Source organism: Hemibagrus wyckioides, linkage group LG18 (genome assembly GCF_019097595.1).
Source record: "Hemibagrus wyckioides isolate EC202008001 linkage group LG18, SWU_Hwy_1.0, whole genome shotgun sequence".
Lineage (NCBI taxonomy): Eukaryota > Metazoa > Chordata > Actinopteri > Siluriformes > Bagridae > Hemibagrus > Hemibagrus wyckioides.
Genome location: NC_080727.1, coordinates 2,812,501 through 2,834,021, shown reverse-complemented (window position 1 = coordinate 2,834,021; position 21,521 = coordinate 2,812,501). Strand labels below are relative to the sequence as shown.

The following is a 21,521-nucleotide window of genomic DNA, read 5'->3' as shown; positions in this document are numbered from 1 at the left end:
ATTGAGCCCCATGCAAAACTTTACACACATCCTGAGCATCTATCTGATTTCTATCTGTATAAAGCCCTCAAATCTTTCCGTGTAATTTTCACGAAGGTCCTTGATTAGCATGTGGCGGCCATGTTGTTTCCATGTCAACATGAGGTGAGCAGTATGACAGCTAATTTTGTTATCTTAGGCTTTCAGGGGTTATAAATCCTAGGGAAAATTTTTAAAAAGGAGTAGGCTTTGTATATTATGCAAATGAGCAATATTATAAAAAGCACGTGGGCGGAGCTAAATGATTCCTGAATCTCTTTTTTTGTTTTGGAAAAAACAAGAAATCAGTAGAAAACAATATTTGATTTATATTTTATTTTATTTTATTTTCACACTTCATGAGATTTCATGACCGAGAAGTAAAACCCTGCACTATAGCGCCACCATCAGACCAACCTCCCACATCACTCTTGCCTGATTACCAGCAGGCGGTACTACGAACTGACCAGTACTGACCCTAAATACTGAATTTCAGGTCTGTACGACAGATAGTTTGACCAAAGTATAAGATCCGATTTAAGGGAGAGAAATAACAAAGAGAATTCCAAAACTTCTTCGTAAAGATCGCCTGGCGCCATACTGCGCATGCGCAGAAGTAGGTTGGCCGGTTGACCAGAGCGCTAGTGCGCGTGCGTGAACACACACTGAGCATGCGCAGTTCGGCTCGGGCAAGGTAGGGGGGAACGCTGATCGGGTTTGTAGCAGAAGCAGAAAGCAGCGCCGTGAAAACACTGGACTGTCCGAAAAATAGCCCAAAATATCGGCGAGTCCGCTTCTGGTTCCGAGTCGCTGTCCTTCCACGCAGCATTCACGCAAAAACTAAAGTAAGTAACTCCTCGTTTATTTATTTTTTTTTAAATAACTGGCTGTGTTTTATTAGACTTTCTCCAGAGGGGCGTGTTGAGAAGGTTGCCTGCTTTACCCGATCTAATCTGTGTGGTTTTTCCACACGTTTTCCTAATGACCACTGTGTGTGTGTGTGTGTGTGTGTAGTGTGTGTGTGTGTGTTGCACTAATTGTGTGTGTGCGTGTTAGTCACATGGTCATAAATTTGTTACACACGATTATAAGACGTATTAAGATACGAATAAGATCTTGCAGGGCCCAAAACAATCCATCCCACGGCGTGCATCCTGCTGCTGCTGCACCAACACACCAGGAGAAAGGTTGCCAAGTCTGTTCAGGGGAAAAGTCGCTGATGCATGCTACAAAAAAAAGTCACCTTGTTACGTCATAAAGCTCATTTGCATATCCGTAAAGCGTCCGGATCGAAATGTTTTGTTTTTAATTCGCCCAGAACAGAATAGCTTTTTGTTTTTCTTTCCTAACTGTTGTTGTGTTTCCGAAATAATCTCGCTGACTATTTACCTTTTTACTAAATACTAACGTTAACTGTTTACGTTTCTACAAAATGATCAGACTAACTGTTTACATTTCTACAAAATGATCAGACTAACTGTTTACGTTTCTACAAAATGATCAGACTAACTGTTTACGTTTCTACAAAATGATCAGACTAACTGTTTACGTTTCTACAAAATGATCGGACTAACTGTTTACGTTTCTGCAAAATGATCAAACTAACTGTTTACGTTTCTACAAAATGATCAGACTAACTGTTTACGTTTCTACAAAATGATCAGACTAACTGCTTATGTGTTTAAAAAATGTTTCGAAACGTGGGTCTTTTTGAAGACAATATAGATATGTTTACGTTTCTACAAAATGATCAGACTAACTGTTTACGTTTCTACAAAATGATCGGACTAACTGTTTACGTTTCTACAAAATGATCGGACTAACTGTTTACGTTTCTACAAAATGATCGGACTAACTGTTTACGTTTCTACAAAATGATCGGACTAACTGTTTACGTTTCTACAAAATGATCGGACTAACTGTTTACGTTTCTACAAAATGATCAGACTAACTGTTTACGTTTCTACAAAATGATCAGACTAACTGTTTACGTTTCTACAAAATGATCAGACTAACTGTTTACGTTTCTACAAAATGATCAGACTAACTGTTTACGTTTCTACAAAATGATCGGACTAACTGTTTACGTTTCTACAAAATGATCGGACTAACTGTTTACGTTTCTACAAAATGATCGGACTAACTGTTTACGTTTCTACAAAATGATCGGACTAACTGTTTACGTTTCTACAAAATGATCGGACTAACTGTTTACGTTTCTACAAAATGATCGGACTAACTGTTTACGTTTCTACAAAATGATCAGACTAACTGCTTATGTGTTTAAAAAATGTTTCGAAACGTGGGTCTTTTTGAAGACAATATAGATATGTTTACGAAGTAGTATTAGTAAAGCGATCAACGTAGTCTCAGCTAGCTAAGTGTTTTGCCAAATAGTCAGGCTAGCTTGTTATGTATACATACAGAAATAATGACGCTGACTACTAATGTGTTGTTGTTTTTTAAACGGTCAAGCAGACCCGCGAAATCCACGCAAAAGTGTATGTATACTTTTTCATGCTCATGAAATTGTTAAGAAAAATGTAGTTTATTAATTTAGAAATAAAAATATAAAAGTAAAATCAACAAAATGTCAATATAAATAAAATATAAATGTTATTTTAATGATAGCGAATGGTGCTGATATCACATACGTACAGTACAGCCATTACGACACGCTATTGGCTGGAAGGGGTGGAAGTAGCCGATTGGCTGATTGGCTGGAAGCTATGATGCCTTGTATGCGTGATGTCGCGGTTCATCTCCCCGCCCCTTGTACTTGGTTCAACACGCGCGTAAGTGATCTCGGTGATTTTTTTCCTTGGTTTTTATACAAGGTAATGTATTAAGCTAACTTTTAAATGAAATTAAAGTGTTTTGGGAGCATGATTGGGGTCATATTTAGGGTTTAAACTCTAAAAAGAATCATTTACAGTACAGTATTAGCATTTTCAGTGACTCCACCGCACATCTGCGAAACCTCGTCATTCGTGATGGGTCCTGGAACGGGATGTGTGAGGTATCACTGTATACAAAAACAACGACGCTAACTACTAATGTGTTTTTTTTTTTAAATGGTCAAGCTAACTATTTATATATTTACAAAATAGCCAAGCGAAGTGTTGTGTTTACAAAATGTATCTATTTACGCACTTCCAAAATAGTTGACCTAAACATTCACGTATTTAATTTGAAAAATTTTCAAGCTCCCTGTTCACATATTTACAAACTAATCAAACAATTTCAGTATTTACAAACTAGTCAAACTGTCTATTTACGTACTTTTTAAAATAGTCAAACAAACGGTTTATTAATTTATTTAGCAAAATAGCTAAACTTTCTACTTACCTATCGAATCCCGGGTTCGAACCCAGGGGCCTTTCTGTGTGGAGTTTGCATGTTCTCCCTGTGTCTGTCTGGGTTTACTCCGGGTACTCCGGTTTCCTCCCACAGTCCAAAAACATGTACATTAGGTTGATTGGTAATTCTAAATTGCCCATAGGAGTGTGTGTGAGTGTGTGTGGTTGTCTGTCTATATGTGTGGCCCTGTGATGGATTGGGGACCTGTCCAGGGTGTACCCTTGCCATTCACCCAATGTGTGCTGGGATAGGCTCCAGCAGATCCCCGTGTCCCTAATTAGGAATAAAGTGGGTATAGAAGATGGATGGATCTATTTACCTACTTACAAAACGGTCAAACAAACAATTTGAAATGTATTTACAAAACCGTCCGCTAGTTTAATTTCTGTTTAGATTCAGAAGCTTTGAGGAAAATCATCATGGATTTGTTGTGCGTTTGATTAATGCTCTGTGTTTTCAGAGTGTGCCAGTCTTTCTGTTTATTCATCACGAGAAACGCTCAGAAATGTTCAAATCGACGTTTATTATTTAAGAAAATTCTGAAGTTTCTGGTGTTTTGCATCCGTGTGAAATTAACAGAGAGAAGAGGGTTTAATAATGGATTAATTTTCCCATATACATGCTGTAATGTGCAGTGAATGCTGGGACGTGTGTCATGTTGTGCCATGTGTGTATTGTTTCGTACTCTGTGTGTGTGTTAGTGTTGGATGAACTGTGCTAAGGCCGAGCTGGTTCCCGGGTTCTGCTAAGCTGAAGCGTCTCACTGCTGTTTGTTTCCACTCCTTCCGAAGGATTATCGAGAGACAGTCCCTGATTCCTGGAGGGACGGAGACTCCCTAAATTCCCTCATCCTCCAGGAACGAGTCCGAGCACGGATTTAAGCCATGTTTCCGGTTCTGTCTTCGCCAGCAATAAAACCCTGAGTAGTAAAATTGCCTGATTATTTCAATGTGTTTTATTTTGCCGTCACATTTACGTTTTCCTCCGTGAAGCAGTCTCTTATCGAGAATAATTTTCTCTCGGGTTTGAATTCATAGGAGTTTCCTAACCTTCCCTTAGTCTGGCTTTTCATTCCACGCCCGCACACGCAATCCCCCCGGAGAGACCAAAATGTGTTTCTCATTTCAGCTGTCATTTTTTTCCCTCCCTTCTCCAGACTTTCTCCCTCTTTCCGTATGCTTTTACAGTGTCCGTTTTATTGCTTTAGAAAAGGAAGTGTTTGGTTTTGGTTTGGAACGACACAAGCTGGACGAATACGGACATCAGGAAGTTCACGGCGATATGATCCGACTAGATATCAGTCTCTCACGGCGCAGCATTCTATCTTATTTACTCATTCGTGTATGTTCCTTAGACGCTTTATCCTGATCAGGGTCCCTGTGGATTCGGATCCTATCCCGGGAATACACTCTGGATGCAACACCAGGCTGAATTTCCAGAAATCGGATTTCCAGCCAGATTGTTGCTCAATAATCAGATTATTTAGCGCGTGTATATTGTTACACACAAAGATGACCAGATATAGAAAAGCTTCTCCGGAGCAGCTAATGTAACGAACATGTCATATCTCTGGCAATTCCCATTTAAAATAAAATAAAACAAATGTTGCGTGTAAACAGTGAAACTAGCGTCGGCCAGTAATCAGATCATTCGGCGTGTGTGTACCAGAAATCTGATCGCTAACATATTTCTACCTGCACAAAATAACCAACCTTCTGTAACAATGTTTATGAAAGATAAACAAAGTCGATGCTACGATTTCACTCTTGCGTGCGCTGCTATGCTGAGGAACCTGATTAACCAATCAGAGTCCGGCATTTTTCCTCAAAGCTACTCACTCGCTATATATTTAACCCTGTTTGCGGTTATATCTCGAACCACGTTGTTGCGCCAGCTTGTTTCCTGTCTTTCTTTCATTGCTATAGTTGTTGCTATAGCAACAGAGAGGTATTAGTACTAGCGAGTTCATATAAACCTGTGATGTGTTCTGTTTTTCCAATCAGATCTGTTTATATGTGAAAGCCACGAGTCATGCAAATACGGCACCAGGTCTCACGTGGCGCGTCTGCGGTCGTTCAGGACGATCATGAGGTTCGGCCCCTGGGGCTCGTTTGTGTAATTAAGCTTTGTGGCGCTCAGAGATCACGCAGCGTTCTGATAAACACATGATGGAGCGATGACGTGACCCGCGACGCTGCGAGGTATCTGCTGTATGTGTGCTATTCTAAAGGCCAAGCCTGGGACGACTACATTTAGCACACACATGTGGGTGTGTGTGGGGCTGAAGAGTGTCAGGAATGTGCAGCCTTCCAAACGCCTTTCTGTCCACTGTCCAGATCAGGGTTTAAAAAAACAAAACAAAATGAAACGAAACAACAGCTACATTTAGAAGTTGTTTTTTTTTAAATTAGTATAATGTCTAAAGGCTTGAATGTGTTGTCTTCATTACATAGGTATTTTTCTGTTATTTATTTAGATAATGTTGATCCTCATGTCTACAAAAGTGAACTTTATATTTAACAATAACAATTATTTTAAATTCAGCATCCAGTGAGATGTGTAATAATTTAAAATTGTTTTGAAATATAATAAAAAAGGATATATTGTTATTATTATTTATTTATTTATTTTTATTATTATTATTATTATTATTATTATTTATTTTTAATTTCATTACATCAGAATACCTTTTTCGGAGATATTTTCAAGATGATGGATATCATATATAATAAATAATGTTAATAATAACATAGAAAATAGTAATAATAATAAATAGAATGTAAAATCAAATCAAAAATAATATCCTAATGTTATAACAATGTTATAAAAAATGTTTAAAAAAATGAGAAACAAAAACCTTAAAAATCTGTAAAAAGAATTTTAAATATTGCATATAAAATTTGCAACCACTTTTATAAATGAAATAACGATTGATTTTATATTCTTTGTGCATTTATAGTTACATTTAAAAGTTGTAGTACGTTTGTGAAACACGTTTGTGTTATCGCTAGTGGTATAGTAGCTATACACAGACCTTCCATCTCTTTTCTTTTTCCTCTTGAAGTTAATAATAATAAAAACAAACAAAAGAAACGTAGCTCAGGAAAAATCGTAAACTTTATGCCAGAATTTCGGAAAAACTTTCTTCCATAAATGTTGCATTTGCGGTACAATTTATACAAGTGTAAGTTGTCGCTATAGCAACAGTAAGTACGTTCACGTAAACCTGCGATCTGTTCTGACCAATCAGATTAGAGAATGTAAAGGCGCTGTAGTGTAACATCCAATAGTGATACAAGAGTCCAAAAACTTTTTCTACTTGTTTCTTTTCGACTGGTGTGTGTGTGTGTGTGTTTGTGTTTTGTAGTATATTTCATAAGCACAAAACCCGAACCATCTGAGAAACGTTTAGTTACAGTTTGAGTCTCTTGTTTATAAAAATGAACCAGATTTATTGTTTGTTTGAAAGAAAACAAAAGGAGCAGCGAGAGCTTTTCTAGTAGTGTTGGTTTATAACCACAGACGTGACCACACCCAAGACGTGTTTTTAGACCGCACACACACACACACGCTGACCCCTCCTTCCCCTCGTCACATCTGTTTTGTGACACACTTGAGATAGCAGACTGCTTCCACTTCCCTGTTCTTATCTGCCTGGTAATGGAGAGCTTTGTGAATTATTGATGCTTACACACACCGCACCTTGTACACATTTTAACGTTCTTACATACGCCAAACGAAACCCGCTCATTGTTCCTCTGCCTCGTTACGTCTTTGCCGCTTCGGAAACGACGTATATTCTTTGTTTCCTTTGACGCTCCTTTACTGTCAGCATCCAGGAGCTTCATCTTGTCTAGACTCGCATGGTCGCCTCGCAATACAATAAAAAGGCAGCACAAAAACGAATAGAACGATTATACGGCACTAATCCCTGTTTTTAAGGTTAATCATTTTTGAACACAAAAGAGTGGGAAGACTTGACAAAGATATGGTTTAAAAAGCAGAGTAAACACGTCCATCTTGTTTCTCCTTTCAGTCTCCTGTCATGGGCTGAAAAAATACTGACACCTCTTTATGTCCAGCCGTGAAACCAGACCGTCGTGTTGATGATGTAGCCCTAGCTGCGACGGAATTCTTCATGTTATCATCATTGTTATTGTTATTGATTGGATATTTCAGGCTTGGCTGCATCCTCTGGCACTCACACAGCGAAGCGGCTTCATGCTCCGCTAAGCTGCTGGTGTGCTCATGGTAACCTGACTCCCTGTAGACGAGCTCTGGAGAGACTAAAAGCACTTTGCATCCTCCGTGCTTCAACTAGAGCTTAGGGTGGGGATGGTGTTTCGTCTGCTCCGGTCTCCGAATGCTTAATGTTTATAATCACTTGATGACTTGCCTTCATACTCTTGTGGCATTTTGTTCATGCTACAGCCCAAGGATGCGTTTCTATCGCATAGCTGATAAGCACAGAGGCCACACCCACTCCACTGAGACGTGTACACAGAGGCTTCGGCGTCTTTAGCAAACGGATAAGCGCTGAGGACACGCCTCCTCCAGCTCCGCCTCGTATACTGAGACGTTCGGGTGCAGAAGCTGCGCCTCCTTTACGAGGGCTGAAGGGCAACAGGGTCATGTTTATTTACTGTTTATTATGTACTAGAACTGAACCCACACCTCCTTCAGGACAAGACGAAAACAGCAAAGTGCTAAAACCAGACTCCTGGTCAGTGATGTAATACTTTTTATTCGTTTATAGGTACGTTAAGGAACGTCCTTGTCGCACGTTATTGATTACTTTTATAGCAGCTATAAATGCACAAAAATCTGAAAATCTCCAAACTCATGAAGACGTTCCTGACACTGGAGGCTCCTGACACTGGTTTGATATTTACACTTGTTGAACGTGTGTTTAAAGCTGCTATAATGTAAGTGATAACATGACCTAATGTCACAGAATTAAATGCAACAACAAATGGATATGAAGTACGCTGTGGTGTCCTTTAATTAATGAAATAAAGTGTAATGGAGGATGTCAGGCCAGGTCACACCACTTTGTTGCAGATTATTATTATTTCCCCTTAATTAGTTGACTATTTGTCTGACCCCGATCTCTCATTTTTAACGTTAACTAAAACTAAAACTAAGCTATCTCATTTTTAACTAAATCCGTTAAGAGCGTTTAGAGTCGCACTTCCGAGCGTCGGAAAAAGCTCACAGCAGTTTGTTTGCTGTGTTTCACGAGACGAGTTCCAGACACAACCTGTTACTGTAGCCCTGAAAGCCATCCCGAAAGCTGGCCGCAGGTTTCCATGACGATGTCTAGTCTGTTTCCATAGTGACGGCGGTGCGGGCTGCACGAACTCTGACACTCGGACGGCTTTCATACTTTCCTTCTGAAGGTATGTGCAAGTTGCTTTTTCAGATAAAATGAATCTTATGGACGTTATAGTGACGCATGAGGAGCTTTGATGAATCCTGTTGGCTTTCAGGCGGCATTGAGGATCCAGATTGGATTATTGTTTGGTTGGATTTAAATAAACACTCAGATGTGACATTTTGAAGCATCACTCCGAAAAGACGACTTGTGTCAGTAAAAACTTGGAAAGTAGTTAGGGTTAAGATCATTCGGTGTTAATAACTTCCTAATAACAACATCAAGGTTAATCGATATTGTGTTATGAATTGTTTAACAAGATGGATAAAAATTGCCATTACACCATGCTACCTGTGAAATGTCTGTTGAAATCAGATAATTAGTATTGTAGCTGATTAGTAAACATTAAAAATAATTATAAACATTTAAAAAAACAGGTTTTTCTTAGTGAGTGTTAAAAATGTGGGCTTCTTGCATCATGAGTAGCTTTAATGGTGATCGGGGTGCCAATACTTTAATCTTGGAATTTGTTTTACTAACATGATCATATCATGGGCAGCACGGTGGCTTAGTGGTTAGCACTGTTTCCTGCAAGAAGGTCCTGGGTTTGAATCCCAGGTTCGAACAGGCAGGGGCCTTTCTGTGTGGAGTTTGCATGTTCTCCACATGCTTGCATGGGTTTTTGGGGGCGGTGGTGGCTCAAGTGGTTAAGGCTCTGGGTCGTTGATTGGGGGTTCAAGCCCCAGCTCCAAAAAGTTGCCACTGTTGGGCCCTTAACCCTCTGTGCTCCAGGGGTGCTGTATCAACAACCAACCCAACCTATGTGACAAATAAAGGCTTTTGCTATTTCTATATCTATATTGTGTATCGTAAATATCGATAAAGGACAATTATAAACAATACAGAATCTCATTAAGGCTTGTTGGTGATGTTAGAACATTTTGACGAAAGAGAATCGGTGATTCACCGAAAGGGAAAGGACGCAACAGTTAAATTCTGTGGTTTACAAAGCAAATTATTCAGTAACACTAATGTTCACTTTTACTTTTTTCTGTTCTACTACTAAACATCCTACCATGATTATACGGTAGCATTTCTCAGGTCAAATTTGCTTTGTTTTGGGTTTTTACCTCAAAGTTTCTTGCTCTAATTAATGTTCAGACCTGCCATTACTCCATGCTACCTGTGAGATCTCTGTCGAAATCACATAACTAGTATTGTAGTTGATTAGTAAACATTAAAACTAGTGTAGTGACTTAAATCAGATATCATCGAAATCCTAATTCTCCAAACCGTTCCAGACTGCGTCCTCTCCATCTCCGTGTTTCCAGCTCGACACGCTCGGATAAAAATCCCCGCTGCCCACACGGCATTCGTCACAAACCTGAGTACCTTTTTTTTATTTTATTTTTTGCGGTTTTGTATTAAAATTCCCTGAGCCCACTGTGTGGGTGTGAGTGAGAGAGTAAAAGAGGTGTAGGTGGATGGAGAGCTCTGGCGCTATCAGTCCTTTATGATTATCTGAACGTGCTTCAGGATGTTCTTTCCAACATGTCAGTGAGCCTGAAGCCTTTTACACACCTACTGATGTTACATAACACACGCAGAAATAAATAGAAATAAAAGAAGAAGTGCAGGGATATGCTACATGGGCTAAATAGCAGTGAGATGTAGCGTAAATCACGAAGGTGAAGCCTCGGTTTGAGGTGAATAATAATTATATTTGTTTTTTACTAGCATGATCATGTTGAGTAACGTAAATATGGATAAAGAACAATTATAAACAGTATAGAATCTCATTAACGCTAGCGAAAGAGAATCTGCGATTCCGAAATGCTGATTCACCGAGAGGGAAAGGAATTTTCTGGAAAATTCTCAACAGTCAAAGTCTGAGGTTTAGAAAGAAAATTATTCATTAGCGCTCATGTTCACTTTCACCTTACTGTCTTCTTACTGTTCTGTTACTGCTACCATGATCATATGTTAGCATTTCTGAGGTAAAATTTGCTTTGTTTTGTTTTTTCTTGCTCTAATTAATATCCAGACTATGAGACACTCTCTAGCAGGTGCTAAGCTAATTATGCTAATGGTTTTATTTGTATACATTTTGACATTAGACTGTTTCTACTCCAGGAATGTTGTTGGACGTGTCGGTTAGCTTGGTGCTAACGTGATATCGCAGGTCCCTTAGCTTCATTAGTGTAAACAAGCGTTCTTGTCACAGGAGGGATTAGATAAACACCAGCTAACCCCTGAGTGTGTGAATAACTAAATATTGAAGTAGTTTAAATGTAGGCTTGTTGAAGTCATGCTAACTCGCACCCAGACGTATTTCCTCGTTTAGCGTGTAGTCATATCACTCAGCCATGGTGGTCCTCACCCGAGATCTCTCTCTCTGCTGTCCAGAAATGCAACGACTCGGACTATAAAAAGCTGATTAACATCTTTGCCTGTAATTAAACGCTGCCGTGTGTGGATTAGAGAGATGATTGATGGTGGGTTCCTGCGTAGCCGGCTAGGAATAGAACAGATAAGCGCAGGATTTTATACAGAACGTCCTCGGTGCTGTCATCGGAAGAGCTTAGACCTGATTACTCGCAGTTCTACGCTGATATTGTGTGTAGCTGTGTAACGCTACATCTGAATAAAACTGCTTTAACTAAAAACAGTAGATTCAGCGTACGTGTTAGCGCATACTATCTTATTCAACAGATTAGCAAACTTTACTCGCTACGGTTTACACTCCCACCTGAGGAACCAGAGATCTCTGTGACTGTGTAATGTCTTTAGCGTGAGGTCGTACAGGACAGGAACCCATCGTTGAAACCATGGTTCGAAGATTGTGGTAATTTAGCATGAAACAGATTTTAGCTAGGAACTAAAGTTTGGGAACTGAAGAACTCTACTCGTTTTGAATCCCACCATCTGCTGCACTACACACATCAGCTCTTACTATTTGGATGAATTAGCGCTTCTCTGTGTTTAGCTTGTTTGCTAGGCTATCGTGAGGCGTGTTAGATTCCAACGCCGTTAGTTGTCGTTTGTTGTGAGAAACTGAGCAGCACAATGTGTTATATAGATCAGTTGAGAGAAAATAAGTATGCTAACCAGTGAAGACCTTGTTAGCGTGACTCGTAGCTAAAACAGAATTTGACATTTCTCGTGGATGCTAAAGACAGTAAAATAATCTTTTGAAAAATGTATATTGATTATCACCAAGAAGTTTATAAATTGTGTCTAACTAGCTTGCTATATTTTATTACATTTTGTCAGCTACCACTTTTTAGCCTTGTCAGTTAGCTGACTGGTGTTCTAGTTGACGAGTTTCTATTCAGAAGGTGTACAGATAATTCATATGTTATTATTACTCAGAAGTTTTCAGAAGTCATGGGACCGAGTGTTGAATTTTGTGACACCACGTTCCTCTCAAGCTAAACTTGATCAAATCTATGAGCATTATCAGTCGGTTAGCAGTGCGCTAAAGAGCCTGAGGATTTGAGTCCTGCCAGGCTGAACAGTTGGAGCTGGCACACATCTCCGGGTATACCAGCTGGAATCCTGGAGAGAAGGTGAAGAAGTGAGACACGGAATGAGGACAGATGGATGGGAAGAAAATCCGGGAATTAAGAAAGGGGAACTTTTTTAGCCTGTCTTCCTCAGCTCTTGTTTAGCAGGAGATCTTTGAAAAGTGCCCCCAAAAATCCTTCAGCGTGATTGACACCAGTGTTTCAGAGAGTTTTCATTTTGTAGTTTATTAATTCTGAGGTAATTTTTTCGAAACTTCAAGTGTGATTATCGAGTCAGATGCTTTCTGGAACCTTTGGAGGCGGGATTTGCTCCGTCTTGTGTAACAGCCTTATAGAAAACGATGTATATGAATAACGTTAATTAATAAGCAGAGTCTTGTCCATCATAAGTGCATTGTTTATTCTGTCGTTCGCGTTCAGCTTGTTTGCTAAGCTATGGTGAGGCGGGTTTAGATCAGATTCGTCCGAGGTGTTCGGTACCTCGAACGCTATTGGCTGTTGTGTAGGTTTAGTAAAACAGGGATATATGCTAACATACGGCATACAGCAAGAGCTACGTGAAGCTTGTCTCGGTCTTGATGACGATCTTCACGCGTTATTTGTAGGGGCGCCATAGAGTGGTCAAAGGGAACAACAGATGAACCGATCGACATGATTCGGAATGATTAATAATTGTGTTACAGTTTAACTTCTAGAAGCTCCGCCCCTTTCCCCCTCAGATTAATATAAATATTTTTGTCAGCTCTCTCTCTGTCTTTCTCTCTCGTCTTTGATTTTTTTCGCTTGAAAGACAGTTAGCACGTCTACGACTTTGTGTTGTCTAGTTAACATTAGCTAGTTAGCATAGTTTACCGAAATTTCAGTCAAAAGCAGTGTTTTCGGGTTTCAGCTAAAAGAGAAAACAAACTGTGACACAGCGAAATGAATCAAATTGAACTCTTTTAAATGGACATGCTAATCAGAGGCTAGTCGCCATCCTGCGCGTGAACCTTTCACTCCGGGTGAAAAGGAAGTGACCTGACATTTCGGAGAAGCTAGCAGGATGCCTCTCTTCCTTCCTGCTTCCTTCAGTTTCCATCATTGCTGTCTGGCTTGTTTGTGTTTTTCCTCAACAAACTGTTGAAGGTATTTGTGCAGAGGCTCTGGCTTTCCACATCCCGGGAAACCGCCGTCGTTCACCGTGGAAACCGAAATCTATTCCCAGAAGTCTGTGCAGTTACCAAGGAGACGAGCTCGTCAACCCGGCACCCGTCCCACGCGCTTCCAACTCCACTCTCAGAAAGGCCGAGAGCGTGTGGGAGGAAATTTTAGCACCAGGCACAGATTGATATTCGAGCAGCAGCAGCATGTCGAGCACCGAGGCAGGGTTAACACTCACCGGAAAACTGGGAAAGTGTAGAATTCCGTTAAATATATATACGTTAAAATTCCAGATCTGGGAAAGTTGGAAATTTAGGGAAAGTGTTTTGGAGTTGGTTTTGAATCTGGAGCTTTTTGACAGAATTCCAGTATAAATCTAATGTAGTTTTGATAAAGGGGCATTCTTGTGTGTGTGTGTGTGTGTGTGTGTACACATCTGGCCAGAGGCTGGGCCCATTACACAAGGCTTGAGTTATTTCCTGCTCTGGGGCTGGTGTGTGTGTGTGTGTGTGTGTGTGTGTGTCAGGCTTCACTTCATTATTATTATTTTTTATTATTTTTGTGGGTGTTTTTCTGTTTGTTTCAGCTGTTTGTCCTTTTGACATCATTACCCAGAGTCACACTGCTGGTCGAGTGTTTGCAGGCGCATAGGACACACACACACACTCACACACACACACACACACACACTCACACACACACACACACTCACACACACACTCACACACACACACTCACACACACTCACACACACTCACACACACACACACACTCACTCACACACACTCACACACACTCACACACACTCACACACACTCAACAGCACTGCAGGCATTAATGCAAAAAACTGAGTGTGTGCAGGAACCAAACAGCCCCAAACCCATTATACACATCAATCAATAACGCTGAGTCAGAGTCTCTCTCTCTCTCTCTCTCTCTCTCTCTCTCTCTCTCTCTCTCTCTCTCTCTTTCTCAGAATCCTGTTTATCATCTTTCCTGTCTATTTTCTGTTTTTTCCTCCTCGTTTTTCTCGTTTTCATTGCTGTATTCTCTCTCTCTCTCTCTCGTTTTCTTTCTTCTTCCTTATCCTCTTCTCTTTCCCTCTTGTTCTGTCTCTTATCTCCTGTTGTTCTGTTGTCTCTCAGCACCCTCCCTATCCCTCCCTCCCTCTCTCTCTTTTTTTCAGCTCAGGCTTGTTGAAGTACAGAACAGCAGCACATAAATCCTTCATGCACAAGCTGTTAGTGTATGTGTACACGGTCCAGAGTCTCACAGAGATTGGGTTAGCCGTGCAGTGAGACGGGGTTAGCTTGGCAGTGAGACAGGCTCCAGGGCAGTGAGACCGTTTAGCTGGGCAGTGAGACAGGCTCCAGGGCAGTGAGACGTGTTTAGCTTGGCAGGTTACAGAGCAAAGAAATGGGTTCTCGGCCAGTGAGACGGGTTCTGGGGCAGTGAGACAGGTTCTGGGGCAGTAAGAGGGGTTCTGGGGTAGTGAGACGAGTTTTGGGGCAGTGAGACAGGTTTTGGCACAAGACAAGTTTAGCTCGCAGTGAGATGGCTTCCAAGGCAGTGAGATGAGTTTAGCTTGCGGTGAGAGGGTTCCAGGGTCCAGGGCAGTGAAATGGGTTCCGGGACAGTGAGACGGGTTCCGGGGTAGTGAGACAGGTTCCAGGGCAGAAAGGTGGGTTCTGGGGCAGGGAGACAGGTTCTGGAGCAGTGAGACAGGTTCCAGGGCAGAGAGATGGGTTCTAGGGCAGTGAGACAGGTCGAATGTCTTGTCATGTGACTTTTCATTATTCATCTGCATTAGATAAGTAACAGTTCAGGGAATAATTAACAGTTCTTCAGTAAACTGTGCAGCTGTTGATGTGGCGAGGCTTCTGTTGTGTGTGTTGTGTGGTGTCTCGTGTGTTGTGCAGTGTGTATTGTGTAGTCTTGTGTGTTGTGCCATGTTGTATGTTGTGCAGTGTGTGTTGTGTAGTGTTGTATGTTGTGCAGTGTGTAGTGTTTAACCCTTGTGTAGTGGATCTGCTGCTCTGCTCTACACTGAGTGCTTGTGTGAGTCCGTGTGGTTGTTATAGCAGCGCTGGAGTCGTCCTGCTGTGTTGGAACGGAGGAGATGCAATAGATTATATTCACTAAGAAGCTCTGTGGCCATCCGCTTCCTCTGTCTGTCTCTCTCTCTCTCTCTCTCTCTCTCTCTCTCTCTCTCTCTCTCTCTCTCTTTAATAGTGTTAATGGACATTGAATGTTTGAGCACATTATACTCACAAATGCACTCTAAACCCCCTGAAAACCTTTAATCTCTCTCTCTCTCTCTCTCTCTCTCTCTCACACACACACACACACACAGACACACACACACACACACAAACAGATTTGCTCTTCTGTGCACTTGAATAACTGTGTAAAACTCCAAACCTGTGTGTGTGTGTGTGTGTGTGTGTGGACACACCATGCGCACATCATGACAGTTGTTTATTATCTTATCTCAGTTCATTGTGTTGAAAGAGACGTGTATTGAAGTCCAGCCCACTAGCAGGAAATTGAGCGGTCAGGAAATCGATGCAGAGCTCCCCTCTGACCCGAAGGGGTGGAGGCGGGCTGGAACCTGACCTGGTACTGAAACTCGTCACACACTCGGGTCAGCGCTTCCAGAGACCGGACCTTCAGGTGCTCATGTCTGTACCATAAAAGACTAATACTCATGTGATCAGCACTTGGAGTGTGTCAGAACTGTCCTGGAAAAACATGACAAAATAACCGTCTGGGTCACGTCCAGCCATCTGTCAGAACCGACCCAATATTAGAATTAGATTTTCTAAAAGAAAGTCAGACTCAGTTCTTGTCGGCTTGTGCTTAATTTAACAAGACAAGCGTTTTCAGGTTTTCAGTGTAATATCGTTCCTGACGTTTGGACCTCTTGTCTGGTCGCAGGTGCGGACCGCAGGATGAACGGAGACTCCGGCGCTGGGGTGGTGGCGGCCACTCCACCCACAAACCCGCCACATAAAGAGCGCTACTTTGACCGAGTGGATGAGAGCAGCGCCGAGTACCAGAGAGAGAGGAACATGGCGCCTGACCTCCGGCAGGACTTCAACATGATGGAGCAGAGGAAAAGAGTGTCCATGATCCTGCAGAGCCCGGTCAGTGCACTCACAGACACACACACACACACACACACAGCGAGCACAGGAAAGCGTGTGCACCTGAACAAATACACAACAGTAATCTAATAGTAAAGAGGCAGAGCTCTGGGACGTAGAAATATCCAACACTACTGAGAGAGAGAGAGAGAGAGAGAGAGAGAGAGGGAGAGAGAGACAGTAAGAGATAGAGAAACAGAGAGATATGGAGAGGGAGATGGAGAGCGGGAAAGATGGAGAGAGAGACAGAGAGAGGGAAACTGAGAGGGGGAGAGAGAGACAGGCAGACAGACTGAGGGGGAGACAGAAGGAGAGAGACAGACAGACTTGAGAGGGAGAGAAAGAGACAGACGGGGTGGGGGATACAGAGAGAGAGAGAGAGAGAGACAGACTTAAGAGGGAGAGAAAGAGACAGACGGGGTGGGGATACAGGGAGAGAGTGAGAGAGAGAGAGACTTGAGAGGGAGAGAAAGAGACAGACGGTGTGGGGGATACAGAGAGAGAGTGAGAGAGAGAGAGAGAGAGACAGACTTGAGAGGGAGAGAAAGAGACAGACGGGGTGGGGGATACAGAGAGAGAGTGAGAGAGAGAGAGACTTGAGAGGGAGAGAAAGAGACAGACGGGGTGGGGGATACAGAGAGAGAGTGAGAGAGAGAGAGACTTGAGAGGGAGAGAAAGAGACAGACGGTGTGGGGGATACAGAGAGAGAGTGAGAGAGAGAGAGAGAGAGACAGACTTGAGAGGGAGAGAAAGAGACAGACGGGGTGGGGGATACAGAGAGAGAGAGAGAGAGAGAGAGAGAGAGAGACTTGAGAGGGAGAGAAAGAGACAGACGGGGTGGGGGATACAGAGAGAGAGAGAGAGAGAGACAGACAGACTTGAGAGGAAGAGAGAGACAGACGGGGTGGGGGATACAGAGAGAGAGAGAGAGAGAGACAGACTTGAGAGGGAGAGAAAGAGACAGACGGGGTGGGGGATACAGAGAGAGAGAGAGAGAGAGAGAGAGAGACTTGAGAGGGAGAGAAAGAGACAGACGGGGTGGGGGATACAGAGAGAGAGTGAGAGAGAGAGAGAGAGAGAGAGAGAGAGAGACTTGAGAGGGAGAGAAAGAGACAGACAGGGTGGGGGATACAGAGAGAGAGTGAGAGAGAGAGAGAGAGAGAGAGACTTGAGAGGGAGAGAAAGAGACAGACGGGGTGGGGGATACAGAGAGAGAGTGAGAGAGAGAGAGAGAGAGAGAGAGACTTGAGAGGGAGAGAAAGAGACAGACGGGGTGGGGGATACAGAGAGAGAGTGAGAGAGAGAGACAGACAGACTTGAGAGGGAGAGAAAGAGACAGACAGAGGGGGGGAGATACGGAGAGTGAGAGAGAGACAGAGCGAGAGAAAGACAGAACAGAACAGAACTGTGTGATTTGGATGAAGCTCAGAATTCAAAATAAATCATGATGAGCTCTGAGGAACATTGTGAGCTCTGGAGAGGCGACATCTTGATTCCTCACACCTTCTCCATCCAGAAACACACATCATCTGAAAAATTCTTGACAGACAGATCGGGACTACACAGCTGTTCCATTTCCAGAGATGTAACTAATACACCGTGTTCACAACATGCTGGAGTTCACCAGAAAGTTTACGCAACTGAGTAACAACTCGAACAAACAACTAAAAAGAAATAAAATCTCAGTCTCACTTTGGCGTGGAGATCTGTGATATGATCTGTTCCAACAAACAAACCTCTCATTATTAAACCCTCAGATTAAAAAAAAAACAGAAAAAGCGATTGACCAGACGATGTGTCTCACTCTGTCAGTACAGGCCCTGTGTGTAAAAGTCAGAGAGTGTTTCCGGGTAATTCACTCCACTCTTCCCATCAGCATGTGATACGACTGAACAAGACTCTCTTCATCCAGAGAGAGAGAGAGACTGTGTGTGTGTGTATGTGTATGAGAGAGAGAGAGAGAGGGGAATGAGAGAGAGACAGAGAGAGAGAGAGAGACTGTAGGGCTTTCAGTTGACTCTAAACCTCTTTTCTCATAATTCACTCCACTCTTCCCATCAGCATGTGATACGACTGAACAAGACTCTCTTCATCCAGTGAAAGTCGGGGGGGGGGGGGGGGGGTGAGAGAGAGGAGAATAAGAGAGAGAGACACAGAGAGAGAGAGACTGAGAGACTGCAGGGCTTTCAGCTGACTCTAAACCTCTTTCTCAGTGTGTCTGTGTGTGTGTGAGTGTGTCTGTGTGTGAGTGTGTCTGTGTGTGAGTGTGTCTGTGTGTGAGTGTGTCTGTGTGTGTGTGTGTGTGTGTGTGTGTGTGTGTGTGTGTGTGTGTGTGTGTGTGTGTGTGAGTGTGTCTGTGAGTGATTGTGTGTGTGTGTGAGTGTGTCTGTCTGTGTGTGTGTGTGTGTGTCTGTGAGTGAGTGTGTGTGTGTCTGTGTGTGTGTGAGTGTGTCTGTGTGTGTGTGAGTGTGTCTGTGTGTGTGTGAGTGTGTCTGTGTGTGAGTGTGTCTGTGTGTGAGTGTGTCTGTGTGTGTGTGAGTGTGTCTGTGTGTGTGTGAGTGTGTCTGTGTGTGTGTGAGTGTGTCTGTGAGTGTGTCTGTGTGTGTGTGAGTGTGTCTGTGTGTGTGTGAGTGTGTCTGAGTGTGTCTGTGTGTGAGTGTGTCTGTGTGTGTGTGAGTGTGTCTGTGTGTGAGTGTGTCTGTGTGTGAGTGTGTCTGTGTGTGAGTGTGTCTGTGTGTGTGTGTGTCTGTGTGTGTGTGTGTCTGTGTGTGTGTGAGTGTGTCTGTGAGTGTGTCTGTGTGTGTGTGAGTGTGTCTGTGTGTGTGTGAGTGTGTCTGTGAGTGTGTCTGTGTGTCTGTGAGTGTGTCTGTGTGTGTGTGAGTGTGTCTGTGTGTGAGTGTGTCTGTGTGTGAGTGTGTCTGTGTGTGAGTGTGTCTGTGTGTGTGTGTGTCTGTGTGTGTGTGAGTGTGTCTGTGTGTGTGTGTGTGTGAGTGTGTCTGTGTGTGTGAGTGTGTCTGTGTGTGTGTGAGTGTGTCTGTGTGTGAGTGTGTCTGTGTGTGAGTGTGTCTGTGTGTGTGTGTGTCTGTGTGTGTGTGTGTCTGTGTGTGTGTGAGTGTGTCTGTGTGTGTGTGTGTGTGAGTGTGTCTGTGTGTGTGAGTGTGTCTGTGTGTGTGTGAGTGTGTCTGTGTGTGAGTGTGTCTGTGTGTGAGTGTGTCTGTGTGTGTGTGTGTCTGTGTGTGTGTGTGTCTGTGTGTGTGTGAGTGTGTCTGTGTGTGTGTGTGTCTGTGTGTGTGTGTGTCTGTGTGTGTGTGAGTGTGTCTGTGAGTGTGTCTGTGTGTGTGTGAGTGTGTCTGTGTGTGTGTGAGTGTGTCTGTGAGTGTGTCTGTGTGTCTGTGAGTGTGTCTGTGTGTGTGTGAGTGTGTCTGTGTGTGAGTGTGTCTGTGTGTGAGTGTGTCTGTGTGTGAGTGTGTCTGTGTGTGTGTGTGTCTGTGTGTGTGTGAGTGTGTCTGTGTGTGTGTGTGTGTGAGTGTGTCTGTGTGTGTGAGTGTGTCTGTGAGTGTGTCTGTGTGTGTGTGAGCGAGCGGTCAGCTCTCGCAGTCAGAGCCAAGATGTGTGTACAATAACACACTGTTTATGTAGCCGTCTCGACTCTGAAACATAAAGATCGACTTCTTCATGCTGGTGGGAATGAAGAGAATGAGAAACTCTTTATCTAGAGAGAGGGAGAGAGAGAGAGAGAGAAGGATAGAGGGAGGGAGGAGGGGAGAGGGGAAGATGATAGAACTGATTTCTCTGTTAACATGAGGCTTGCCAAACATTGCAACACTCCAGTTACAGTGGAATTGCGAAGCATCACGGCTTGCGAAACAGGAGAACCGTTCCATCGTTCTTTTCCGAATGTTTTTTTTTTTTTTTTTTTTAACGTGGATTTGGGGTTTGTCGTACATTTCTGCTCTACATGATACGTATGTGGAGGTTCTACAGGTTTACTAACAAACACTGAATCACACAATATTTCCTCTATTCCAACGATACACCCTGGTCAGGCATAACATTATGACCACCTGCCTAATATTGTGTTGGTCCCCCTTTTTGCTGCCCAAACAGCCCTGACCCGTCCTGCACTGTGTATTCTGACCCCTTTCTATCAGAACCAGCATTAACTTCTTCAGCAATTTGAGCAACAGTAGCTCGTCTGTTGGATCGGATCACACGGGCCAGCCTTCTCTCCCCACGTGCATCAATGAGCCTCGGCCGCCCATGACCCTGTTGCCGGTCCACCATTGTTCCTTCCTTGGACCACTTTTGATAGATACTGACCACTGCAGACCGGGAACACCCCACAAGAGCTGCAGTTTTGGAGATGCTCTGATCTGGTCATCTAACCTTCACAATTCAGCTCTTTGTCAAGCTCTCTCAAATCCTTACGCTTGTCCATTTTTCCTGCTTCTAACACATCAACTTTGAGGACAAAATGTTCACTTGCTGCCTAATATATCCCACCCACTAACAGGTGCCATGATGAAGTGAATAAGACAGATCTCCTCACCAGTCAGTGGTCATAATGTTATGGCTGATCGGTGTATAATGCTTATAGACATATTTGTCAGTTTCTGAGTAAAAGAATGTTTCCGTTCCACGTCCTCCATCAACATTCGCAATCAAATCACAGCTAAGAAGCCATCCTGTGTGGACACTTTCATTTAACACTGTCTCACACACACACACACACACACACACACTGTAATACCTGCTTTATACTAGAGATAAATGAGTGCTTAGCTTAGGTTTTGGTTCTCGGTGAAGCTGTATCCTCTTCTGAACTTGTGGTTGTGTTGCAGGCGTTCTGTGATGAGCTGGAGACCCTGATCCACGATCAGATGAAGAAGGGGAAGAACCCCGCCAGCCTGCTGGCCCTGCAGCAGATTGCCGACTTCATGACCACAAGCGTGCCCA

The 21,521-nt window shown here is 42.9% G+C and overlaps 1 protein-coding gene across 16 annotated transcripts in view; it reads left to right on the top strand.

Moving 5' to 3' along the window:
- Positions 1–695: 695 nt before the first annotated feature.
- add1 (adducin 1 (alpha)) overlaps positions 696–21,521 on the top strand; it is a 43,402-nt gene continuing 22,576 nt past the window's right edge. For 11 of the 16 annotated variants that reach the window (XM_058414864.1, XM_058414861.1, XM_058414863.1 and 8 more), the window contains exons 1-3: positions 696–863; positions 16,357–16,565; positions 21,407–21,521. The exon at positions 21,407–21,521 is cut by the window's right edge and continues 48 nt beyond it. In XM_058414864.1, coding sequence (XP_058270847.1) covers positions 16,371–16,565; positions 21,407–21,521 — 310 coding nt within the window. In that variant the 5' untranslated portion in view covers positions 696–863; positions 16,357–16,370. The remainder of the gene's footprint in view (positions 864–16,356; positions 16,566–21,406) is intronic. The other 5 variants (XM_058414865.1, XM_058414869.1, XM_058414868.1 and 2 more) reach the window with 1 other exon arrangement.